General features: G+C 39.6%; 1 protein-coding gene across 11 annotated transcripts in view; it reads left to right on the top strand.

Moving 5' to 3' along the window:
* myom1b (myomesin 1b) overlaps positions 1 to 23,861 on the top strand; it is a 28,762-nt gene extending 4,901 nt beyond the window's left edge. For 4 of the 11 annotated variants that reach the window (XM_044177164.1, XM_044177173.1, XM_044177170.1 and 1 more), the window contains 38 exons: positions 33 to 190; positions 357 to 449; positions 1,745 to 1,833; positions 2,176 to 2,217; positions 2,944 to 2,958; positions 4,122 to 4,283; positions 4,578 to 4,739; positions 6,319 to 6,460; positions 6,976 to 7,175; positions 7,563 to 7,616; positions 7,705 to 7,829; positions 7,958 to 8,141; positions 8,234 to 8,408; positions 8,505 to 8,626; positions 10,777 to 10,794; positions 12,841 to 13,037; positions 13,119 to 13,245; positions 14,341 to 14,525; positions 14,623 to 14,737; positions 14,806 to 14,962; positions 15,051 to 15,157; positions 15,271 to 15,315; positions 15,425 to 15,561; positions 15,673 to 15,817; positions 16,584 to 16,643; positions 17,035 to 17,102; positions 17,193 to 17,306; positions 17,923 to 17,982; positions 18,237 to 18,324; positions 18,418 to 18,456; positions 18,573 to 18,678; positions 18,942 to 19,105; positions 19,460 to 19,496; positions 19,752 to 19,774; positions 20,254 to 20,309; positions 20,500 to 20,715; positions 23,058 to 23,199; positions 23,303 to 23,861. In XM_044177164.1, coding sequence (XP_044033099.1) covers positions 33 to 190; positions 357 to 449; positions 1,745 to 1,833; positions 2,176 to 2,217; positions 2,944 to 2,958; positions 4,122 to 4,283; positions 4,578 to 4,739; positions 6,319 to 6,460; positions 6,976 to 7,175; positions 7,563 to 7,616; positions 7,705 to 7,829; positions 7,958 to 8,141; positions 8,234 to 8,408; positions 8,505 to 8,626; positions 10,777 to 10,794; positions 12,841 to 13,037; positions 13,119 to 13,245; positions 14,341 to 14,525; positions 14,623 to 14,737; positions 14,806 to 14,962; positions 15,051 to 15,157; positions 15,271 to 15,315; positions 15,425 to 15,561; positions 15,673 to 15,817; positions 16,584 to 16,643; positions 17,035 to 17,102; positions 17,193 to 17,306; positions 17,923 to 17,982; positions 18,237 to 18,324; positions 18,418 to 18,456; positions 18,573 to 18,678; positions 18,942 to 19,105; positions 19,460 to 19,496; positions 19,752 to 19,774; positions 20,254 to 20,309; positions 20,500 to 20,715; positions 23,058 to 23,199; positions 23,303 to 23,577 — 4,404 coding nt within the window. In that variant the 3' untranslated portion in view covers positions 23,578 to 23,861. Of the gene's footprint in view, positions 1 to 32; positions 191 to 356; positions 450 to 1,744; positions 1,834 to 2,175; positions 2,218 to 2,943; positions 2,959 to 4,121; positions 4,284 to 4,577; positions 4,740 to 6,318; positions 6,461 to 6,975; positions 7,176 to 7,562; positions 7,617 to 7,704; positions 7,830 to 7,957; positions 8,142 to 8,233; positions 8,409 to 8,504; positions 8,627 to 10,776; positions 10,795 to 12,840; positions 13,038 to 13,118; positions 13,246 to 14,340; positions 14,526 to 14,622; positions 14,738 to 14,805; positions 14,963 to 15,050; positions 15,158 to 15,270; positions 15,316 to 15,424; positions 15,562 to 15,672; positions 15,818 to 16,583; positions 16,644 to 17,034; positions 17,103 to 17,192; positions 17,307 to 17,922; positions 17,983 to 18,236; positions 18,325 to 18,417; positions 18,457 to 18,572; positions 18,679 to 18,941; positions 19,106 to 19,459; positions 19,497 to 19,751; positions 19,775 to 20,253; positions 20,310 to 20,499; positions 21,817 to 23,057; positions 23,200 to 23,302 lie in introns of those variants that run through there. The other 7 variants (XM_044177165.1, XM_044177166.1, XM_044177168.1 and 4 more) reach the window with 7 other exon arrangements.
* The last annotated feature ends 1,575 nt before the right edge of the window (positions 23,862 to 25,436 follow it).

The following is a 25,436-nucleotide window of genomic DNA, read 5'->3' as shown; positions in this document are numbered from 1 at the left end:
GATTTAATGCTTAACTACTGTTCCGTTTGTAGATCCATGAACACGAGGAACACTTTAAGCGCATGAACGAAGACAGCCTGATGCACCCCCCAGAGTTTGTGATTAAACCACGCTCCCACACTGTGTGGGAGAAACAGTGTGTGCGGCTGCATTGCACTGTCAGTGGTTGGCCTGACCCACGGGTCGTCTGGTAGGTCACAGACATACATCACTCATAACCTTAAATCTTGCTTCTTTCCTCTCAACATCCTGCTCGTTCCTTTGAGCTCCAGCTGGTTGATTCTTTTTCATCCTTTTCTATTCTTTCTGTTTCCTCTGATCTGTCTTTTTCCATCTTTTCTGCCTCCCACTTCAAGGTACAAAAACAATGTGGCAATTGACCCTCTTTCCAATGCTGGCAAGTATAAACTTGAGAGCAGATACAACGTGCACTCACTGGAGATTAACAGGTAGGTGTTAAAAAGCCACTGAAACATCTTGTGCCATAGTTTAATAACCATAACATGTCACCACCATAATGGGTTTTGTAGATCCAGAGGAAACATTGCGGAAAGTACTGGAATTTGCATACAGCTTGTGTAGAGTTCTTTTTCTTACGTTAGCTTGGCTCGTTAATAGTTTCTTCTTTTAGTCTTTTTGTCACAGGCTTTAAGAAAGAATGCAGTTCTCAGGCCCTTTCACTTGAGTTTAACACAGCCACTAAGATTATTTATCTTGATAACAGACCAATGGAAGTAGTGTCAATGATGCCTCTAATTATGTTTCTGGAGGGAAAATTTGAAGTTTAGATTTGGGTTTACTGCTAATCTGCCATCTTTAGCACTTACAACTTAGGCATGATGAATTCACATGATCAAATCACATTTGATTGGATACATTTATGCAGCTGCCCCTGAGTTCAAGTGCAGTGATCAAAAATATGTTTTATGTTTTAAAGTAACAGGAAAGAAAAGAAAGAGAGTTTGCTATAAAAATACTCCAAATATATATTTTTTTACACATACTTAGCATATAACAAGTAATAAATTAATTTTCTTTAAATGAACAATTCTTCAAATTACCTACACACATAGTGAATTAAGTAATTCATTTGGATTGTTTGAATGTAACCCTCTTCAGTCAAAGACTTTTTTGTAGCCAGCACCTACTCGTACGAGTAGTAGGTGGGTACAATCTTTCAATCATGATTGTACCCAGTGGGAAGAACCAGAGCTTCAGTCTTTATGTGAGGTATAGTAGTGTTGATATCTGCCTTTGTCCCTGCCTAACTTGCAAAAACAGCCAGACACTGTGGGAATGTGAGCCAGAAAAGAGCCACACTATTTCTGAGGTTGCCACAGATAACAAAGAGCATGTCTAAAGATAGCTAACACCATTTCAACAAGCAGCTAAAACTCACAAAGAGGAACGATATGAGATTGTCTTTATCACATTTTAGTAGAACATGTATATGTATGTGTGCTGCAGTCTGACTGTTGGTTTCAATTATGTACAGCACACAGATACTTTCATGTACCCACACCAGCTGGTGCAGATGACATCACCCGTGGTGTCTATTTATTGCCAGAGTATTCCTGGCCAGCAGTTATGGGACGCTTTACAGTCGGGGCTCACATAGTTGGTATTATTTACATGGTTGAGAGGGCTGAGGTTGAGGTGGGGGAAGGGCACTGTACACGTGAATCCGTAAGAGACAGAATGTGCGTATCATGGACATTGATCACCTGATGCTCTCCTCTTTCAGATGTGATTTTGACGACACAGCGCAGTATCGTGTCTCTGCCATGAACTCCAAGGGAGAGCTGTCTGCATTTGCCTCCGTCGTTGTTAAGAGTAGGTTTCATCAAGTCTCAAAACCATCACACCCCAATGCTCTCGACACAAACAAGCTCTCAAAACTGTTTTCTCATGATCACAAAATTATTTCAAATCACAACAAAAAAGCAGTAACTGTAGCTCACCATAAGTCAGCACCATCAGTGTGTAAAGTTTTTTGGTTATTCCTTCTCATTATTGTAATAAGTGTAATTTAAGTGCTATAATAATTAGAAGCCCACTGTCTTATGTATTTATGAAACGTGGCATCTGTAAAGTTGTATGTGATTTCTCAAATGATATTGATATCTTGTCAGTATACTTGTATGTATTAATAGCAACTGCTGCTATTGTCTATAGGGTTCAAAGGTGAATTTGATGAGTACCTGCCAGCACCCAGACGTAAGTGTGAATTTACTGTGTATTTGTTTTTAATTTAGTGGAATTAAAGCTGCATTCATTGATTTATAGCCACTAGGGGGCAGAAGAACAAGCTGAAAGACACCGCCTTGACATATTTTTGTCTTACTAAGTTGTTACAGCTAATGTGTTAGCAAACAGTTGCTTATTTATACTTACAGCAGATGCTGAGCAACATTAGCATTCAAAATATCTGTGTCTTTAGCTGCAAGATGTTTTCTTCACCAGCTAGTTGCTAACTTTTTCTGTTTGCTGTCTGGCGCTGTGCATGTACCGTACAGCTGCTTTATCAGAGCCTATTTGGTGAAAACATCTGCCCTATGCTGCTGAAAACAAGGTTAAAGAGATGAGACTGAACAGCTGGCTGTAAAACCAAAACAATGAGCCTAAAGAGGATAAAAAGCTCCACAAAGCTAAACAATTGTGTAATAATGCTCTGTGGGTTTGTCATTACAAGTGACTGATTTCACATTGCATGCAGTCATTTGATTCAATGTTAAAATAATGCAGCTTTAATGTTATCATTATGCATTTATTTGTCATTCTAAAAAAATAATTTGATATTATTAACAATACTCATGCTGGGTTATGGATAACTGCTCATACATGACTGACCTGCAGTGATGGGTGGGTTTGGGGCTGTGAAGACAGTGGGTGCTACTGCAATAACAACGTTTTTGTTTCCTTGATGCTGCCGTGACAATGCAGGGGCCAGTACTGAAGGTAACAGGGTCGCAGGAATCTGGTTTGAATGCTTTGGTGAACTTGATGTTTCCACTGACCACGTTGACTGCGTCCATGCATGGCCTCTCTTGTCTGTATAGAATTTTAGAGTTCACAGTATTCTCCTTAAGTAGTTAACCTGGAAAAATCGACAGATTTTTCAGCATTTCTGGTTGAAAACCAACAATGTTGCTATTATGCAACCTTGTGAGCTTATGTTTTCATTCTGTAAAAGGACAGTGCTCTGAAGCATTTTTGCAATTCTTGGCTAATTTGTTTTACACAGCTGTGCTGCTGTGAGAATTTTCTTCAGATGCATCTGCATTAAATGACATTTTGTTGCCATTTGATAGTATCTACCTTAATAAATAGAGCCTTGGAGGTAGAATGTATTGGTAAAAGTAGCAAACAGTTACAAAGTTGATTTTTTATTTTATTTAGATTCAAGATTTAGATTCAACTTTATTGTCATTACACATGTACAAGTACAAGGCAAAGAAATGCAGTTTAGGTCTAACCAGAAGTGCAATAAGCAAGTGCAGGATATAAAATATGTGCATAAAGGCAGGAAAGAGCAGTATTATGAAAATATTTTACAAGTGGCACTATGGACATTATATATAGATGGTGCAATGAATATTAAGTAGAAAACAAATTATAGATAATTATTTTATCCTACATATATTGTAAATGTGTAAATAAAGGTCCTAATTGTATTTTTTTTAACTACAACAACTGAAATCACTGAATATTTTGTTTTTCAATTTCAACTCAGATTCTCACATCTGTTGTGCTTCACTGTTTAATGCATGACAACAAGTTGTATATTTCCCCACTTCTTTTTGTGAGCACTGTACTGTAGATTCAGAGTCACTCTTTTGGTCTGTATTTGTTTGTTGCCCTTTATTCTCACACATGTGATACATGTACTCTTTTCCACCTTCTTCTGTCTGGCTGTAAAGTTCTAATCTAGCGTATTGTTCATGTTTTGGGGTTTTTTTTCTGTGGATGTGATTATTGATGTGATAGTGTTCTGTCTCTTTCACAGTGCTATGTTTTGTTCTTTCACTTGATTTGAATTCATCAGTCTTTCCACCTGTCTGTTATGAGTATGCATGTTTAATACCAAGCTCTGACTCTGCTGTCTCTTGCTTTGTCTGTAGATGGCCCAGTGTCTGAGTATGGCATCACCTTCCAGACTCACATTGTTGATAAGTTTGGTGTGTCGTTTGGAAGAGAGGGTGAGACCATGAGTCTGGGATGTACGGTCATCATTTACCCTAACCTGCACCGCTACCAGCCAGAGATCGAGTGGTACAGAGACAGTAAGCAGATGACTCCAAACTTTTCAAAGCCATTCCAGATCTGATGCCTGTATGAATATCACTGTGATGGTGGAGATTTCAAATTATTATTATAATTTGTCTCATCTGACAGAAACACATTACATACATTACTTTGGTTGGAATAACTGCATATATAAAAAGTATGAAATGAGTATAGTTCTTTTCTATAAATTAGGATTTTGCGTTTGCATGTCTCTGCTTGGTATATTGTTTTGTAAAGAAGGATTATATTAGTAGTGCATGTTACTGAGACACCCTCCGTCTTTTATCCAGATGTTCTGCTGTCTCCTTCTAAATGGAACCACATCCACTGGAGTGGAGATCGAGCCACACTGACGCTCACACACCTCAACAAAGAGGACGAGGGGCTGTACACCCTGCGTGTCACCACCAAGTCCGGATATGAAACATACTCAGCCTATATCTTTGTCAGAGGTAGGTACACCTTCCCTAACTTGTCATTAAAAAGTTAGATGACTCTCTAACGTGTAAAGATGGCTGCTACTGTATGTAAAATATCTCATTAGGTACAGTTTCGACCCCTCTAAACTTATACATGTACACATACACTCATTCAGAAACATCCTACCACACATTTTTGATTTAATTTCTTTTTTTTAACTGAGTGCATTTTTGTGCTTTAGGTATTTAGGAACAGCTCACTATGCACATGCCCCAAAACAAAATAACTATCCAGATCTTGCTCCAATGTTGCCTCCAAGCCAGAGACTCCTTCAGAGGACTGTAAGCTATGACTCTGGCTCATTCGTGGTCATGCTGACCGTTGTTCAAATATCAACACATCAGTAAAGCCTGTTCTAAAACCTCACTTCATGCACATTTAGAAAAGGTCCTCAAGCCTTTAATTCTATAAAATGTTACATAGCTAAGATATTTTCACTGCAATCCTAGTCAACACAAGCTTCATGCAGCCTGATGCCCCCACCTTTGTTTTTGTCAAGTATGTCATTAGATCAAGGTCAAATCCACAACAGCACGTCCTCTGGCACCTGATGACAGCTCCACATTTAATAGTCAAAGTGTTTGAATGTGAGTGAGTGGTTTTAAATAGGATACCTCTAATAAAGACCCCACAGAGTGGCAACTCCCTGGCATCTGTTTGAATACCGTGGAAAAAGTAGTCAGTGAAGCTTATCTTTGCTGCCTTCAGAGACAATTTGACCTTTAAAGCTTCAGCTTCTACACAGGAGCCACACTGAGTATGAACATGCCGGAAAATAGGCCGCATTGCTCCTCTGTTGCAGCTCAGGGTCGCCCAGTAAAGAAGAGGCCAGGTACAAAATGCTCTACAGCTCAGCTATGGAATAAGTCTGGCTGTGAGTGCAGATAAATACTGTAAATATCTGCTTCAAGGAGAAACAATAGGCTGCCCAGTTTCCTCACTGCTCTTTGTGAGTAAACACACTCATTATAATTATCTCCTCTTGTTTTATCTCCTCTTTCCGTATCTCTCAGTATGCTGTTATAATAGGCCTCATCATGATAAATCTCAAATGTAAAGTGATCCTTCAATGAAGTTGCTGTTTTAAGAAAAAAATTTTCCTCTTTAATTTTTAGAAAGTATCATTTTGTAGATAATTTGAGACACTGCCTTTATAGGTGGTAAAATACAGGCAACATACAGTATGTACCCAGTTAATACATGCTCTTACTTTATGATGCAACTCTTGTCTGTAGTGTAGACATTACTACTGTAGGTGTCCTGGCTTTACCCTACTGTTTCCCTTAAGAGTCACCTCTCTTATCCCCTTTCACTCTGGGGCGGGCTACTGCTAATTCTGTCCTCCTGGAGCTGATTGCTCTTGGCTTGTGTTTGACTCGAGGACCAGAAATGTTCCTGGCATTAAGCCCTGCAGCTACACAGTTCAGCACAGGGCACTTTAAAACAGCCAGCTATAGTAGAATCATTACATTATCGACAAATCTTTGGCTCAAAGGTAAATAAATGTGAAAAAATGCAGACTGACAATCCTTACGGTGTTGTTACTGTTAGATGCTGATGCTGAGGTTGAGGGAGCTCCCGGTGCCCCTCTGGATGTGCGCTGTCTGGATGCCAATAAAGATTACATTATTGTCACCTGGAAGCAGCCAGCTATTGATGGTGGCAACTCCATCTTGGGCTACTTTGTGGACAGGTGAGTCAATATGTTGCTGCCTGTTATAACTCTTACTTCTAACAATGCTAAAAATGTCCGTCAATCGTCTCACAGCAGTGGTCATCTGGATAAAACCCTTAAAGAGTTAAAGGAATGGGAGAATCACAGCTTTAAAGTAATAATCTGTGACATTGTTGGTGATTTAACTCCTCCTTGATTTTTTTGCACACTCCGTAGTAGGCACTTCTTTCCATGGAAAAATCCCCCAACAGAGCTAAAATGGTTTGCTTTGAAAACTACAAAACAAACTGGATAGATACCACAGAAAAGAGTTCCAACTACAGAACTTCTTATCAATAAAAAATCTGAGGAAAAATAAGACAATACAACCTTGGTGACTCCTTGATTGACAATAAAACAAAAGCAAGAATGTCACTGACGAATATTTTAAAATCAAACAGCTGTACTAAATCCCCCACAATGGTAATTACTTGGAAACATTTGAATAAAAACTTCAGTATGTCAGTAAGACTTAAATTGTAATATGTGCACAGATGTGAGGTTGGAACCACCCACTGGATCCAGTGCAATGACACTCCGGTTAAGTTTGCCCGTTTCCCCGTCACTGGCCTGGTGGAGGGCCGCTCCTATACTTTCCGTGTGCGTGCCGTCAACAAGAGTGGCATGAGCCGCCCGTCCCGAGTCTCTGAGCCGGTGGCTGCCATGGACCCGGCTGACCGCGCCCGCATGAGAGGTACAGCAGCCTTTACTGTATGTCAACATACAACATGGTCAAACATAACATCAGTCTCTTGTCAATATTTAAAGAGCTTTATTAACTCAAAAAGCAAAATAGTAGAATAAGGGTTCAGGAATGTTGTTTAAATTAATTGCTTTCATTGTTTTCCATTTTTGATGTGTGTTCGATCACTTTTTAATGTCTTAAAGGCTTTTCAACTATCACTATCTAAGATACAATTCTGGTCAGAAACACAGTTTTTGATTTGAAAATGGACCAAGTAAAAACATGTGAATATTAAATATATATATAAAATATAGAAATGTTTAAACCTGAAAAAAAAAAATCATAATTCACATCCGATTCATAGCTTTTACATGATGATCATCTACTTGCTGTCAGGTACCTCTGCTCCCTGGACCGGCCAAATCATTGTCACAGAGGAGGAGCCTGCAGGTAGGAAATCAAATTTTTAATACCATGATTTGTACCAGTCATACCCACGACACCCAGTGACATGAATTCTTTATGTTTTGACCATCAGAGGGCATTGTTCCTGGCAGACCTCTTGACCTGCAGGTGACAGAGGCAACCAAGAACTATGTGGTGCTAAGCTGGAAGCCACCTGGAGAGAAAGGCCTTGAGGGTGTCATGTACTACGTGGAAAAGGTAAATTATACCTATTTTACAACATATTCTTACATACCTGTTAAAGGAAAACCCCACAACCTGTTAACTAAAACTGTTACATGCCAGTGTTTCTGCACCAGATGACAGTTTGTATCCTTGTTTGTCAGTGTGTCTCAGGCACAGACAGCTGGCAGAGGGTGAACACAGAGATCCCAGTCAAGTCTCCTCGCTTTGCGCTGTTTGATCTCGCCGAGGGGAAATCCTACAGCTTCCGCGTCCGCTGCTGCAACGCCGCTGGTGTCGGCGAGCCATCTGACCCAACTGAGGCCACCACTGTTGGCGACAAGCTTGGTCTGAAAACACACACAAACATCTATCATAACAGCATCAATGTTACATTCTCAGTTAATGACCCAAAAAATGTGAAATGTTCTGGTCCACAGATATCCCATCTGCCCCAGGCAAAGTTGTCCCTACCAGAAACACAGACACATCAGTCGTTGTGTCTTGGGAAGCGTCCCGTGAGGCCAAAGAGTTGGTGGGTTACTACATTGAGGGGAGTGTGGTAGGCAGTAACGTGTGGGAGCCATGCAACAACAAGCCTGTAAATGCTACCAGGTAAAATTACTCTGCTTTCTTTTTAAGGTTTATATAGGCCAGTTGTTTTTATAGAAATGTATTGCCTCTGTCATATTTGATCAAACATACTTGCAGGTTCATCTGCCATGGTCTGATGACAGGAGAGAAATACGTGTTCAAGGTGAGGGCAGTGAACGCAGCAGGGCTCAGCCAGTTCTCCCAGGAGTCTGAGCCTGTGGAGGTGAAGGCGGCTATTGGTGAGTAAAACTGAGGGTTCATACCTCAGTACAAGAAGCTAATGCAGGAGTAAGAGGATACTAAGAATGACACTTTATCCTGTTGTTTGTATATGTAAAAAAAAAAAACTTTTTTAATAATGTTTAAAAATCAGCTGTTGGTATTGTAGCTTGCATTTCTGAATTCATTTTCCTGTTAGTGCATATTTTGTAACTTCCATGGATTAACACAGACAATTATATTAGGATATATTATGTTAGGATATTTCTATGATTTTTAATTTCACAAGAAATATTTAAGCTATCTATGGTTCTAACAGAAAAGGTATTTTTTTGTAATATCCCTCAGACTGAAAAAAACAAAGGGCTTCATTCTAGACTATTTTACAGTAACTTTTAACAATTATAGAGAAGGAAATCATCATTGCAGATGCAACAGATATTACTCATTATAGCATTTTCACTAGATTGTACAGAATACAATGCAGCCATGTGTTTTTCTAATAATTTAGCTTTAGAAAAAGCTAGCTCAAAAGCTAAAAAGAGGACATTTCACCACAAAATGACTCCTGAAATGCACTGAACACCACAGACTGTTGAGTAGTTTAAATATTATCCCTAAGGGTGGAATATATGGCAAATATTTAGGAAAAACACACAAGAATCGTCATTTTTCTGATATTACCACTGCTCTTTTGAGATATGTCTTCACTTCTTTATATCATCAGCATCTATACTCCCACACTTTCTCCACCATGGTTCCACTCTGTCACTCTGTCACCTTGTCACGTTATTCTGCACTGTTATGTGCCCCACCTACCCACCACCCTGTACAGCCACATCTATCCCCCTCCCTCCTCCTCCTCCCTGCACAGCCTGAGGCAGGGTCAGGGTCAGGGCTTGTAGACTTCCTCTAATTTGGGTCAGTGCGATCCAATTCAGCGGTCGTTACAAACCAGCCCAATGTCACACACCACCACCTCCACCCCCCATTTCCCTCACCTATCCTGGGCACAAGACGTGTCGGCAACCCCACATGGTGCTAAAGGTACCAACACACACACCTCTCCCTCCCCACCGGTACCCTTAAACTGAATTGCTTAACCTCTCTCTTAGCAGCTAACCTGGCAGTGGTATTGTTCTGTTCGATAGTCAACTGAATTTTAATGACAAGACTATAAATGAGATCTGAGTTATGTTGTTAACACACACATAGTCCCATGACACTTAGTGCTGCTAGATTGTTCTACTTTTTATGTGTATAATAATAATAATTATAATATTGGAGCCCAGCTCTATCACATACTGTGCAAAACAGACCAATCCTGCTGCTGTGATAATTGTCAGAGACACTCTTTCTGATCTCCTGCATGTTTTCCCTAAAGTCCCTCTGCATTATAATGAACATAACGTTCAGCCTTTGGATGTCACTCATTCACTGGCCAGCTTTGTGCTGAGCAGCATGCTCTGTTTCCCCCTTATGAAACACAGTAAAAATGCCAATGTCAATGTCTCTGCACAGTCATGCAGAAAAGACGTATTGGTAATGTTGTCAGGAAACACAATCATTTCTACTATGTTAAATTACAAAGAATGGAATGCGCTGTTTTACTACTACTTCCACTACTACTAATAAACTTAATTTACTTAATTTACATTTCATACAAGAAAAGTTACAGCTCAGAGTTCTTAATATTGAGGAAAAACAGTAAAAGCTAAAAACATTTACACTACTTCATGTGAATTAGATCTTGGTGTGCTGTAGCTTTCAGTCTCAACGCAACAATTATTTCATCTTTTGAGTGGAAATCTAGGAGGTGATGAAATCCATTGGCATTGTTACTAAAGTACAGTGTAATTCTCATAAAGGGTTGGTGCAAAGCCTGCACATCCACACTCATTGGCTGTTCTACTTCACTCGCCTGCATGCTCACAAATGAAGCCTACTCACCTCCTCACACGGATGTCACTTGTTGATCATCTTGTCTTCATTTTTCACTCCCAGACAGATGAAGACATTTTTCTGTATTTGATAGGCTGATGTACTGAATACTGCTTTCTGTCTTTTGCTCTCTGAATGTTGTGTGACTGAGAAGAGCTGTAAACTTGTGAACAAATCTTTTGCCTGTTCTTAAAAAGCCTCTTTTGCTTTTCTCTGCTAACTCTTGTAGGGGGCGGCATCCCTCATGGTGTGTTACCGGAGATGGGGCCGGGGGGTAACGTGGGCCAACTAACTGAGCACAGGCCACGCTGGACGGGCACGCATGAAACTGTCCAGTCCCCCCCTGACACAATGCAAAAGCTCAATAAAGCTCAGGCTAACACTGAAGCCAGGGAGGGGGCCAGGGCTGCTAGCTCAGGCCTCGCAGAGCCCGACGCAGTGGAGAGTAAAAGCAAGGGGGGCAAGAGAGGCAGCGTGTCCTGGGCCCCTGACCTAGCAAAAGACCTGGTCTCAGAGTCTGTGTCAGACTCAGTTTCTGACTCACTTACTGATATAGCCACAGCTGTACACTTAGATCCAATCACTGCTGAGGTTCAGGATCAGGCTGTAGAGACAGTCAATGAGCCTGAGGCCCAACAGGCACGTAAGTTCTCTGTAGGTGCTTCTGCTAATCGGGAGACAGCAAGGCCCAGGAGAGAGTCGGCAGGTGAGCACCAGTCAGAGATGGAAATCTTTTCGTCAACTCCAAAACAAAACCACTAAAAACGTCCCCCCACTTATACTCTACCCTGACTTCAGCGTGTAATAAGAGAAGGATTTCCCTTGTTTCATCAGTTCTGCAGGTTCTACTTTTACATTTACAGGCTTTTGGCATATAATAATCAATAAAAAGTTGTTGAAGTGATCTACTGGTAGTCTCCTCTTTAAGGTAAGTCACTGTAAAACACCACCAGACTTTTAACTCAACACAGTCACGCTTGTCAATAGTTTTGCTGGCCATCACTTTCCCAAAACCTCCTCACTTGGTGGCTCAGCCTCAGTCACCTGGCACCTCAGGACCTGCCATCACATTGAGTACTCAGAGCACTTTAACACACAAACACACATGTAAGTAAATCATGGCAGGAGCCAGCTAATCACACCCTGTACTTGAAAAGTGGGTCATCCAACCAACACAAGAGCAGGACACTTGTGACCTGAGACCTTTTTAGTAGTGCACAGTGTACTTCTTCAGATGTCCACCTCTCAGACACTTTGACCAACTTCTCACCCCTAAAAAGGGGAGGGTATCAAGTTCACGTGACTATTTGTGTACGACAGGCCAATTTATTATCATCATGTTACACGATCCTGCTTTTGGAGAGACCTTTTGCTCACAGTCACTTCTTTGTCCAAGTCACAGAAATCAGTGTCCTTTGTTAGTATTTTCTTACCACAAATTGTATGTAAAATCTAATTATTTTACCCATTCTAATTAATAGTATAAAGGAAAAGTTTGACATTTTGGTAAATATGCTTATCTGCTTTCTTGCCGAGAAATAATTAAGAAGATTGATACCACTCTCATGTCTGTCTATTAAATATGAAGATACAGCCAGCAGCCAGTTAGCTTAGCTTAACATAAAGACTGGAAACTGGGGGAAACAGCTAACTTGGCTCTGTCCAAAAGTAAAAAATGAAAATCACCTACCAACACCATTGAATCTCACTAATTACATTTACAGTCTACATACTAAGGTAAGCTAACCATCGCCTCACTGTAGCTTCATATTTAGCATGCAGACATGAGTGCGGTATCAATCTTTCCATTTAACTCTCAGCAAGAAAGCGAATAAGCATATTTCCCCAAATCTCAAACTGTTCCTTTAAGCAAATCATAATACAAAAGCCTGATATAAAAGGTTAAAGGTGCAATTGTGTTGTGGGTTTGACAATATTTTGTTACAGCAGGTATTCACCTACTATTGCCTTTAAATTGAACACAATCCAGTGGTGACTTCAGTCACTTTTTGGCCATGTAAGAAAGTGAGTTGTAATACAGCCAGCCAATACCTGCTGTACATGGAAAGGTTTTCTGTGATGAGATGCTGAAGCTCAACAGGATCTACAAAGCTACAATAAACTCATGAAATGCATTTTTATAAGTATTAAATTAAAGCAGCTGTCTGGAGGTGTAAAAATATGTTTGGGAATTAAAAGTATCACCTCATTGTAATGCTTCAGTTTCCCATTACTTCACCCTATTCCCCTACTGAGGCGTTATGGTGTTAATTTCAGTTTTCTGTCATCTCAGCCTCCCCTACTCCACCCTATGGCATCACTGTCCTGGAGTGTGTGCGCGACTCCATGGTGCTGGCCTGGAAACAGCCAACCTTCATCGGGGGTGCTGACATCACCGGCTACTTTGTGGATTACCGTGAGGTCATCGATGGCGTGCCGGGGAAGTGGCACGAGGCCAACATCAAGGCTGTCAGCGAGAGGGCCTACAGGGTGAGTTGATGTTAAATTCCTCAACCCAAATACACGGTTCAGTTGATATAGCTTTTAGAGATCATGTCCCTTTGTCTCCAGGTGTCTGACCTGAAGGAGAACAGGAAGTACCAGTTCCAGGTGCGGGCAGCCAACATGGCAGGTGTCGGCATCCCGTCACTGCCCAGTGACACTTTCCTGTGCGAGGAGTGGACCATCGCTGTGCCAGGTTGGCTAGACCACCTATAAACCTACTGAGAGAAAACTGAACAAAAAAGGAAAAATGACCACACACACTGATTTTGAGATATGTTCATATCCTCACCTCCTAAAAATGTATCACACAATCCACATGTAACTATTTTATAAATATATTTGTGTACTAAAAAAAAATACAAAAGTACTTTAATTGATGGTTACAATCAAGGTGGGACAAAGTCATTGTTTTCCAAAGTTGTCAGACAGATAAGATAAGATATACTTTATTTGTCCCCATGGAGAAATTGAAAAATGAAAAAACACCAATTATAAAAAACATAAAAGTCCCAAGTCAAAATCAACAAGTCCCAAGTCAAACTCTAAAGTCTTAAAGTTTGTGTTTAATGTCCTGAACAGAACTTTTCCTCCTGCTCACGCTGTGATTGGCTGCTGTTGGATTGATTGAAAGGACATAAATTATCAGTAAAATGAAAAGTTGATTTGTGGCACACTTTTATACAACCTAATTTCTAATCTTTGTGCCATATCAAATCATTAATTTGATATAATTTATTTATTTCTAAGGACAACACACATTAATCAACATTTCTGTAAATGTGCCAGCCAGCTGCAGTACTTTGGTGAGATGTTTTGAAAAAGTCAAAAGGCTAAAGTTCAAGTAAAGTCACGAGTCATTGGTGTTGTCAAAGTCCAGTTGCAAGTCTGATTTTTTTTTTACTTTGTCTAGTTTAAAGTAATCAGATTCTGGTCTGAAGTCTTATTTGTGTCCACACCCCTGGTTTCAATTACATAGGGACTGTGAAATCATCCTTAAGAGATGGAGACTTGTGGCATTATCCTGGTTTATAAAAAATGATCTAATTTGCCAATTGTCTATATATACATGCATGTTCACATCCTCACCTTTACCTGAGGAAGACAGTCTGCTGTTAAAATGTCACATGCAATCAAGGAAGGGAACAGGGAACAAGAATGCAGTGTGCAGTCATTTTTCCTTCTTCTGTGTACATCATTACAAACACTTGTGAGGTATTTATGGACCCCTTGAATGTCAGTTTTTTAGCCTACCTGTGTATTTCAATTGTGTTTCTGTTTTGGACCACAGGACCTCCTCATGACCTGCAGATAAGAGAGGTGCGAAGCGATTCTCTGGTGTTGCTGTGGAAACCACCTGTGTACCAGGGCCGTGATCCAGTCAACGGGTTCTACATCGACATCAAGGAAGCGGACGCACCAGAGGAGGCGTGGAGAGGAGTCAACAATAAGGCTACGGAGAAGACTTACATCAAGGTCACCATCATCCGGCTGAGTACTTTTCTCTGAGAGATTCATTTACACGTGCGGCAGCAGGTGGTGTGTAATTCGGTTATTTTCTTTCATTTCGCAGATTAAGAATCTGAAGGAAGGAGAGACGTTTGTGTTCCGTGTGCGCGCTCAGAATAAAGCCGGCGTTGGAAAAACCTCAGACGTGACAGAGCCGGTCCCAGCTCTGACCAAACCAGGTAGGAGAAAAGGTTAATGAACTGAGCTAATTATTTCAAGCTGTAAAACTACCTTCTCTGGGTTTCAGGCACCAAGGAGATAGTTGTGGACGTTGATGATAACGGTATCATCTCCCTGAACTTTGAATGCTGTGACATGACCCCCGACTCCAAATTTGTGTGGTCCAAGAATTACGAGGAAATGACAGACTCATCCCGCCTGACCATGGAGACCAAGGGAAACAAGTGAGATGAGAGTATTTTTGAAGTTGAGACTCTTTGATGATCACTCAGTATTCTTATTTATTACTCCTACACTGTGTTTTTCCTGCAGGTCCAAAGCTGTTTTCAACACTCCTGGGGAGGAGGACATTGGCGTTTACTCCTGTCTTGTTACCCACACTGATGGTGCTTCATCCAGCTACACTCTCTCTGAGGAAGGTAGGTTACAAAATACAAAGAAAACCACACGTTTCAAGTAAATGCAAATAAATGACTTCAGTTTCTTGCTTTTTGACCTCTATTTATGAAACTCTTTCTCATATCTTTGTCAGAGTTGAAGAGGCTGCTGGAGATCAGTCATGACCACAAATTCCCCAGTGAGTGTATCAGCATCGCATGTCATCACTGCTGTTTTTAAGTTTGTCATGGACTGGACTGTTTCTTTGAGCTGGCTCTCACTCTTTCTTCAACCCCTCTTCAAACTAGTTATTCCCCTGAAGTCAGAGTTGGCTGTAGAGCTGCTGGAGAAGGGCAAAGTTCGCTTTTGGCTGCAGACGGCGCAGATGTCAGCTAACGGCAAAGTAGATTACGTCTTCAATGATAACGTTCTCTCTCAGGGGGAGGTCAGTAAACAAAAAAGGAAATTAACCCTCAGTAATCTGCATTCATAAGATATCTAGGAATTATTTACTCTTATTTATTATTAGTTAAAAGGTGCTGTCTTTGTTTTGCAGAAATACAAGATGAACTTCGACAAGAACACAGGTGTGATTGAGATGGTCATGGAGTCTCTGACCCCGGCAGATGAGGGCACCTTCACCTTCCAGTTGCAGGATGGGAAAGCTACCAACCAGTCCAGCTTGGTACTGATAGGAGACGGTATGTTCAGTCAAATAAAAAAATCTGAAGATGTTCCTAATCAAAAATTCTAGTGAGCTGTACTTCAGTGAGAGTTTTGTTCAGTTTAAATACTGTTTTAGAGTCTAAACCCTATGGAGAATCAGCAGATGCTTACTTTTTGGCATAGAAATACAAATTATTTAAAGTGCTGCAATAAATCAGTTGTTGGCAGCTTCAGTACAAACATATTGGTTTTCTATCAGCCTTCCAAAACCTGTTAAATTTAGTATGTACAGACGTAATGCAGAGCTCAGCAACTTTAAGTTATGGACACTGGAGGGCAGTAAAAACATTTAAGAAAGCACATAGTGGAAGAGCATCTCAAACAGTTGTTGAGACTCGCCAATCTGACACCAAATCCACGCACAGTAATAATACAATTATAATATGCTAATGTAATTGTACATGTACACCTATGCTTAATAGGCGTACATGTACAAAACAATGGTGTATGAAAGCAGCCCATGAGCTGTGATACATAAAAGCACCCTGCACATGACCAGATGATTCCTCATTGCAGCATTAGGGGGAGCTAAGCCCCCCTGGCTCCCTCGTAGTTCAAACACTGCTATATTCCAATAAATCGACTCGAATTGGGCAGGTTCTAGGCTCTGATTGGGTTACTATTTGTCAGTCCAATCTGGCAATACTGATCCCAAACTACATTCATGTTATCACATAATTTAATAGCAACCAAACAAGTGTCACGTGGTTGTTTGATGTTGCAAACTCTTTATATTTGCAGTGTTCAAGGAGCTGCAGAAGGAATCAGAGTTCCAGAGGAAAGAATGGATCAGAAAGCAAGGTATGACACACTCACTATTATGAGTATCGCAGTCCTAAATACTCACGTATTACTCATGCATTATCGATTAATCTGCTGATTACTGTCTTCATTAAACAATTAGTTGTATTGTCTAGAAAAGAACAAAAAATGCCCATCACAGTATCACAGAGCCCAAGGAGACGTCTTCAAATGTCTTGTTTTGTCTGACCAACAGTCCAAAACCATAAAATATTCAATTTACAAAGATATAAAGAGAAAAGCAGAAACTCAGTCACACTGGAGAAGTTGGCCTTTCGATTTTCTGATCGATTAATCGACTAAACGTTGCAGCTCTACTGGAATTACTTTTGATCTACGTTTGCATTACATGGTACGATTTCCATTTTTATAACTGCCACCTTTGTTCCAGGTCCTCACTTTATCGAGTATTTGGGTTATGAGGTGACAGCAGAGTGCTGCGTTATACTGAAATGCAAGGTGAGACAGATTTTTTTCATGCTGCACTCTTTAAAAGAGAAACTGGGAGTGTCTTCATTTTTCACACCCTTCTGTTGTGTTGCATTTTAGGTTGGCAACATAAAGAAGGAGACCTCAGCGTTGTGGTACAAAGACGGACGCGAGATCAAAGCAGACGAGCATCTGGGCTTCACCGAGGGAGTGCTGAAACTAGAAATTGCTCAGGTAAGAATATGACAAAAGAAACCTGCGGGAAGTGTGGATCTATGTATATCTATGTATGTTTCTGTACTGTATAATTGTCTCGGAATTCATTTGCATATATGAATGTAAACGGTGGAATCCTTGCACAAAGATAAATGGATCCTTCACATTTTATGGGCGTCTTTCACCTCAATGTTGGTCCACAAGAGCTGAGTAAGTTGGAGTAAAACAGAAATGATCAAAAGGGAGTTGTTAAAACATTTATTTTTGACTAATTACACTAGGAAACGCCTAAAAGGTGTTGTTATAAATAACCAGCATTACCTTTCTTTAAAACAAAGGTAACATCATATTTTAAGACATAACGGTGCCATTAAATTCATTCACACTAAATTTCTGGACGCCGTTATCACTTTCTTTCTCTAACTGTTCTGTCTTCTTCTTCTTCTTCTCTGTTTTAATTTCTGCTTTTCGCTCAAATTTCATCTAACCCTCTTTTCCATTCTGCATCTCATAACTCATTATCATCCCACTGTGTCGTCTCTAAACGTCTGTCCGAGTGGCATTCAGTGACATGACATCCTTCCAGGTAGTCTATAACATATATAAACATGATGTCACATGTGTCCCGTTTCAGCGCGACTCCCCTGCAGACACAGCAGACTATGCCGACAGCCTAATCTGGAGAAGACTAAAAGTTGGGATCAGTTATCTGTTGTCAACATGGGCCAACGGCCACTTCTGGTTTTGCCGTTCTGCCTGAGAATGCTTTTTTAAAATTAGTGTTTGGTCGTTTGTCTGCCGGCTTTTTTGCTTTTGCGTCATATATGTGTTTTCTGCAGCACCCATAGCAGAAGAGAAAAGCTTGCCTTTTCAGATGAATACAAATCATATTCCTTGTTCGTTTGTTGTTTCACGACTGAACCTGACGTTCCTGCTCTCTCTCGTCAGATCTCCAAGAAGGATTCTGGTGTGTACGAGGTTGTTCTGAAGGATGACAGAGGAAAGGACACTTCCAAATTGAATTTGACAGATCAAGGTAACGTTGCAGTGTCACACCCTAAGATAACCAGTTACCTCATGTCTGCAGCAAATATATCACTGAGGATGATCAAATCTTGTTCTCTTCAAGGTTTCAAAGACTTGATGAATGAAGTTTTCAGTTTCATCGGTAAGAAGATAAACATTTTGTCCCCAAATAACTTGGTACCTGATTCATTTTAAATTTGCATTTTACCCAAAATAAATATTTGAATCACCTCTTTGTGGTTTTTATTTTAATTGCAGCCAATTCCTCCACTCCGCTGAAGATCACAAGCACAGATGACGGCATCCGACTCTACACCTTCGTCAGCTACTATAACGATTTACTCCAAGTGACATGGCACTACAAGTGCGTTCAGTGTCTACATTGCTACACGCGTAGATTGCTACCCAACCATGTGTACATTTGTTATTAAAATGAATTAGTTAAAGTCACTCTAACAACTGCAATTAAGCCGATTTCTTTAACAATCTGCATTTTTAATTACACCTATTACTTGACTACATTTTATTACACCAATGTGAGAGTTAATTGGTTAGTTCTGGTATTATTATCACCTGTAGTCTTCCTCATGTTTCTGTGTTTCCATGTCTGTATTGTCTCTCTGACAGGGATTCAGCCATCGCCTTCTCTGACCGTATAAAGAGTGGTGTGGTGGGAGAGCAGCTGTGGCTGCAGATCACAGAGCCCACAGAGAAAGACATGGGCAAATATGCCATTGAGTTCAACGATGGAAAAGGTGGCCTGAGGAGGACTGTTGAGCTGTCTGGTCAAGGTGAGACCATCAGCATATTTGAAACTTCTCTCTTAGCTTCAACGATGGTATACTTGTACTATAGTTTAATGCTGCTTCTTTTACTGTTTCATCTTTATTTCTTATCAACCAGTGAGTTTTCGTAGCTTCAGTGAAATCCAAGGTCCAGGTTCCAACATGCATATTAGAGACCAGAGACCAATGTTTTAAATGTGGTTTTTAAATGTGTTTTTTAGATATTTGATGACCACTTTTACTTTTTTATAATTCAGATTTCAGATGCATTTATTGTATCCTACACAAGCCAAATTTCTTGTATAATTCACTTGGGCAATAAACCAGACGCCCAAATCCTTTTTTTGTTTTGTTTTGCAGCATTTGATGATGCTTTTGCAGAATTCAAGAGACTCAAGTAAGTTACTAACTACTTGATAACTATCATATAATTAGGTTTTTGTAGCCATGATCACAGCATGCATTGGCGTCAGCTTTGTATTAATGCTCCGAGTAGACAAGCTGTTTGTAAATTTAAACCTACAGTTTTTCTGATTTGAGGAAATACACAAAGAAGTACGAGTAGCAGTAGTGGAAGCTTTTACTTTCACTTCTGATTCCCAGCACCTTTGACCTAATTTGTCGTTCCCTCTTTCTTTTTTTACCTCCTCAGAGCTGCTGCTATTGCAGAGAGAAGTAAGTGATATTGTTTAAAGTGGCTTGGTGTTTGGCAGTTTTGCCTGTATGAGGCAGCTGTTGAATCATCAAGAAGACGTGTTATACATACATATTTGTTTAGAATACTTTATAATGGAGTTTTAAATGCTGCAACTAGGATGTTAACCAAAACAAATACAGGTCATATAACCCGTATTATTAACCCTTATATTTAATGGCCTTATGTATAGAAGTGTCATCTTCAATTTAAAGACTCTTGACTTTCTCATCTCAGGTCTGGACTAAAAGACCTTTATCCATTTGCATGTGCTAAAATCATAATAGCAATTTTGATGACTTGCTTTTAGTCCAACGTGGTCATTTTTACTTTGTGTTGTTACTTTTTTCCTTTCTAACGTGTTTACATTTGCTCAATTAATGTTTTTATACAGGATTTTTATTTTATGGAAAACCTTTATTTACTGTGAATATTAACAAGTTAATACTGTTTCTTTCAGATCGTGCTCGAGTAGCAGGAGGCCTGCCTGATGTGGTCACTATACAGGAGGGCAAGGTAAACTGTTTCAGCTGATTCTGATTATATGTGGCCTATTGTGTGGGAAACAGAATGCCATGTGTCTTGTTATACTGTCCTCAAGAAAGACACTCTGCTCTCTCATGGTGGCAGTGACTAAGTGCTTAAATGTAATTGTTATTATTGTATAATATTATGGGTGTGTTTTGCATGTTTGTCCTCTTACCAGGCCCTCAATCTCACCTGCAACATTTCGGGCGACCCCATGCCAGAGGTCACCTGGCTGAAAAACGACAGGGAGCTCACGTCCGACGACCACTGCATCCTGAAGTTTGAGTCAGGCAAGTTTGCAAGCTTCACCATCACCGCTGTGAACACGTCGGACTCTGGCAAGTACAGCATCCTGGTGAAGAACAAGTACGGCACAGAGAGCGGGGACTTCACCGTAAGTGTCTTCATCCCTGAAGAGGCGGGCGGCAAGAAAAAATAAAAGTGGTCCAAATCTTAAATATGTATAAATGAAAAACACTGCAAACAGTTAAAGGAAAAAAGGCTTGAGGGTCTGTTAGATGTTTTGTGTAGAATATAAAATTAACTCTAGACGTGCTGAATCTGAAATGAAATGTCCCAACAGTTCAGAGAGAAATCCAGAGTGTGGTGAAGTAGCTTAAAATGATAAGAAATATGTACTTATCTGGTCCAATAATTACAAATCTAACTAGGTAAAAAGCTATTTGTGATATCATGTCCACTCAAAAATGTTGCAAAACTGGTTCAATTTTAGTTTTTGTTTGTGTAAAGTTGTGGCATGCAGAGAGGCAAATGTTGACATTAATTTTACTTTGTTTGCTTTGGAAGAAAAAACTAAACTTGACAAAAGAAAGCCAAAGATATAATAGTTAAAGACATGTTGTGTTGATAGGATACAACACTAAGTCAGTAAGAAATCATGAAGTTAGTTTGGAGACAAATGAATGTGTTTACATGTTTTATCCCATTTGCTAAAATCTGCAATTCCTCTGAGTAATTTTTGAAACAGTGGGTCCTATATTTCAGACAGAGGTACACAAAAGCAGGCTTATCAATTCTAGATTTTAGCAGCTGTGGCTAGTTAGTTGATTAATCTAACGTTAGCGCCATGAGTTGGTTGAAAATGCTGTCTCCGATGGACTTTTTATTTTTCAAAATTTTTTGCAAATGGGCTAAAACATTGTAATGTGCCATTTCATCAGATTTTACATTTAGTCTTGTTTTATTATTATTCACAGTCATTTGAATGTTGAGATCATGACATCACTGCATTGTCTCCCTGTCTGTAGTGAATACTGTATGATTGCCCACTGTCACTATTGTTATTCATTTTATTCACCATTGTTATGACATCCCCTTCACAGTACATCATTAATGATTATGATGCCTCCTTTCTTCGTGATTATGATGATAACGATGCCACTGTAATGAAGACTGTTCATTAATAGTGATTATTGCATCACTTCCTATTCCCCTGTTTTTTGATGACTAATAAAAACGAGCATGTACTTCCCCACTTCCTCCTCCTCCTCTTCCTCTTTGAGTTGTCTCACTTTTGGTTTGAACCTTCCACCCTTCACTATTCACTCTCTCATTTCAGTTGACTCTTCCCTTTTTTCACTGCCAGTCACAATTTCTGTAGACTCGGACTGCCCGAAGATCAACCACCAGCATGGAGACAACCCCCTCTCTCTACTGTAACCGCGGTGTGCTTGATTGATGATGCTCTGGAAAAAATACACTAAACAACTCACCTTTAGATGAGCACAAACAGAGCAAACAAAATCAAGCTCACCTGAATGTAATTGAGAGGAAACTAATGCTTTTCCCCCTATTGCCTGGTCACCAGCATCCAACGGTACTATCATACAGTAGAAATATATAAGGTTTTTCTGTAAGATAAAGGTTATAAATGGTCATTTTCATCATCCATTTTATCACATATATTACTACTACTACTGCTTTAGTGGATTGGAAGTCATTGCGCACGGCGAAGAGATAGTCTGGAAATGCTGGTTAGTAGATTTCTTTATCTTTTGACAGCGCTAGGCTAGCTGTTTCCAGTCGTTATGCTAAGCTAAGCTTCTCCTGCCGTCTACTGGCTGTAGATTTATAGTGAACAGGCGTCAGAGTGGTGTCGATCTTCTCATCTAATTCACAGCGAGTTGAAACTGAAAAAGTTTATATCTGAAAATGTCAAACTATTCCTTGAACAGACCAGGACTACTGTACGTCTGACAAGTCTTAAGGGTTGTCTCTATGGCTTACTTAGATATCATTTTAAACTGAATAGATTGACAAAGGTCCTTATTACAAAGTGGGCTAAAATTACCCACTCAATTACATATATCTAAACAGCATGCATTACATAGGGTGTTCTTACTTTTCTAATTTGGGAATCACTGGTTTAAAAGTGGTTGAAGAATCTGATTGTAATAAGACAATAATTCTTAATATGAAGCAATATCCTTCCTTGTGTTTCAGATATATGATATGATGCAATGGAGGCACCCCTTTTGAAATTAAATGGGTTATAAAATGTAAAATATCAGGTGAAAACAGATTTGGATAGATTGATTATATTATGAAAGTTTTCATTGTTTGTAGTCAAGTGTATCTGGATTACTCTGACCTCAGTGACCTTCCTGGGTGAGTAGTGGACATCATTCTTTGGATGGTGTGATTGTTAATTCTGATTAGAGCAGGGCTTTTTTTTTTTTACATGGTGACGTCTAACTCCAGTTTTTCTCCTCTCAGCTGGAGATCACAGAGGGAACGCCTGACTTGGGGGTAACCTCATACTGGACTGATGCAGAGGGAAATGTGGTGTTTGGCCCAAATACCCCAAAGGAAAAGATGAAAACCACAGTAACTGGAACGAAAATGCAGAAGCGAAATGGTGCGAGGGCTGAAATGACATACGTGTGTGTGATATCTGAAACATTATAGTATGCCGTAATTTTGTCATGATGAAATGATTACTAATGACTGTTCTCTTGCAGAATCTGTAACTAAGACTCTTCCCATGGAAAAGGTCAAAGACAACGAGGAGAGCAAAAGCAAGGAGTCTGAAGCGCAGAAAGACGAGGAGAAGGCTGCAGTCGATGCTGCAGCAGAACCCAAAGCTTCAGATTCAGAACAAACAGGAAATGCAAAAGAAGAGGTTGCTGACCAATCAGAAGCCCCTGAGCAGCCTGCATACACAGTGGAGGAGCCTGAACCACCAGCTGAAACACAGCCAGAGACAATGAGTGAATCTAGTGAAGAAAAGTATTGAGTTTACTCACATATATACGTACATATGCTACAAGTTTGATGTGCCTAATAAGATTGATGTGTTTCCAGTTATCGCATTTGCTTTTGTCAGATATTAATGATAACAATATTCCACATTTGTGTAAGAGAATCTTATGGAACATATATTTATATGTTTATATCACATACTCATAATAACACTTTACAGACCACTGTTTTTGGTTTGCCTGCATTTGATTTGGATATTTTGTCTATAGTGTTTATCTTCTTCATCATATTTGCTTGAATAAAGTATCTGTTGACATATTTATTGGTTTAAATGGTCAGACTTGTTAGTATATAGTGGCAGAAGATTTAAGGATACACAGAGTAACACAGACATAGAGGATTACAGAGGTGAGGCACCCATTAGTTGGAGTGAAGAACAAAGCAAACATGGGAAATTCTTGGGGTGAAACAGGGCAGAATTAATTCAAATCCAAAAGTTACAGAGGTCCAATGAAGACAATAGAACCGGCCACAACTCCTTACTTACAAAATTTAGATGTTTATTCAAAATTTGGGGTATTTTTCAAATGTATCTAAATACTTTGTTACTGACTTTTAGTTATTATTGAGCTTATAAAAAAGTAGTAAATAACAGAAATACTTGTAACATACCGCTGACATTTTAGGGACAAAGCAAGCAAAAGCATATATAAAATCATATAAATATAGATAGATATAGAGAAACACCTAACTTTACAGATGTTTCAGCTAAATGCAAAACACGTTTTTTATGCCACATACTTAAATATTAAAATTCAGGCACCAAACATTTATGTGACAAGGTCCTCAATCTAGGAAATTCTGATGTAAAACTGCCAGTCACAGTCTGACTCAGCAGGTGTTTAATGGGGAACTGAAACTTTCTACTTCCCCTCCAGAACTGATGGATGTTACACTTTATTTGTTCCTCCTTACTTTCATTTATAAGACAGCTGGGTGGCACAGTGGCCTGTCTTCGGCTGAGGATTCAGGTTCAGCCCAGCCTGTGTTGCCAAATATCTGCCCTGCTGAACTGTCCTGGAGCAAATCCCTGAAAATCCCACAGCACCTCACCAGCAGCTGCTCTGCTGACTGTGACCTCTGACCTCCAAACAGAGAGTGTGGAAAACACGTTTCCTCACTGCGATCAATCTAATTAATTTGCTGCACTTTTCACATTTCAGTGTAGAAGCAATGGGTGAATCTTATCTTATCAGTTAAAACAGGTTCAATACATGTTAAATGATGGTACAATGATATGAAACATTTTAAATTGAAGATTCTACTTTATCTGCACCAATCAGGCTTTATGTTTTTGTTATGGTGAACGAAGTCATTTCATTGACTCATCATTTGAATGCTGTTCCTGAAGGGAATTGACTGTATATATGATAGAAACAACATGCACCACAGGATCACCCAGTAGACTAGAAGATGATCTGATCTTGAAACATAAACTTACTTCTTGATAAGACTTTTTTTCCTTTCTCTTATGATATGGAGATCTTATTATTACCTCCCGGATGCTTTTTGAAGTATGCCAACAAAGAAACATTTCCTAATTACAATTCCTTATACTCATAAGCAGATTAATGGTGGTACATATGTCAGTCTTAGATTCTGGAGAGTGGATCAAACTCACTGCACAGCTACAGTACATCTATGCAGCGAGTTTAACACACTTCCAAAAAAGGTTGAAGACAGCAGTTAATGCATCAATAATTATATTTGAATTATATAATGTACATGATTCTGAAATGGGCCATTCAGCTTAATGAGTACTTTTACTTTTGGTACTTTAAGTATATTTTAATGCTAAAACGTTTGTACTTTTAAGTAAATAAATAAAGTTTT

The sequence above is a fragment of the Siniperca chuatsi genome, linkage group LG19 (assembly GCF_020085105.1).
Source record: "Siniperca chuatsi isolate FFG_IHB_CAS linkage group LG19, ASM2008510v1, whole genome shotgun sequence".
Lineage (NCBI taxonomy): Eukaryota > Metazoa > Chordata > Actinopteri > Centrarchiformes > Sinipercidae > Siniperca > Siniperca chuatsi.
Note: the sequence above shows the minus strand (reverse complement) of the source record. Positions and strands in the feature narration are given on the sequence as shown.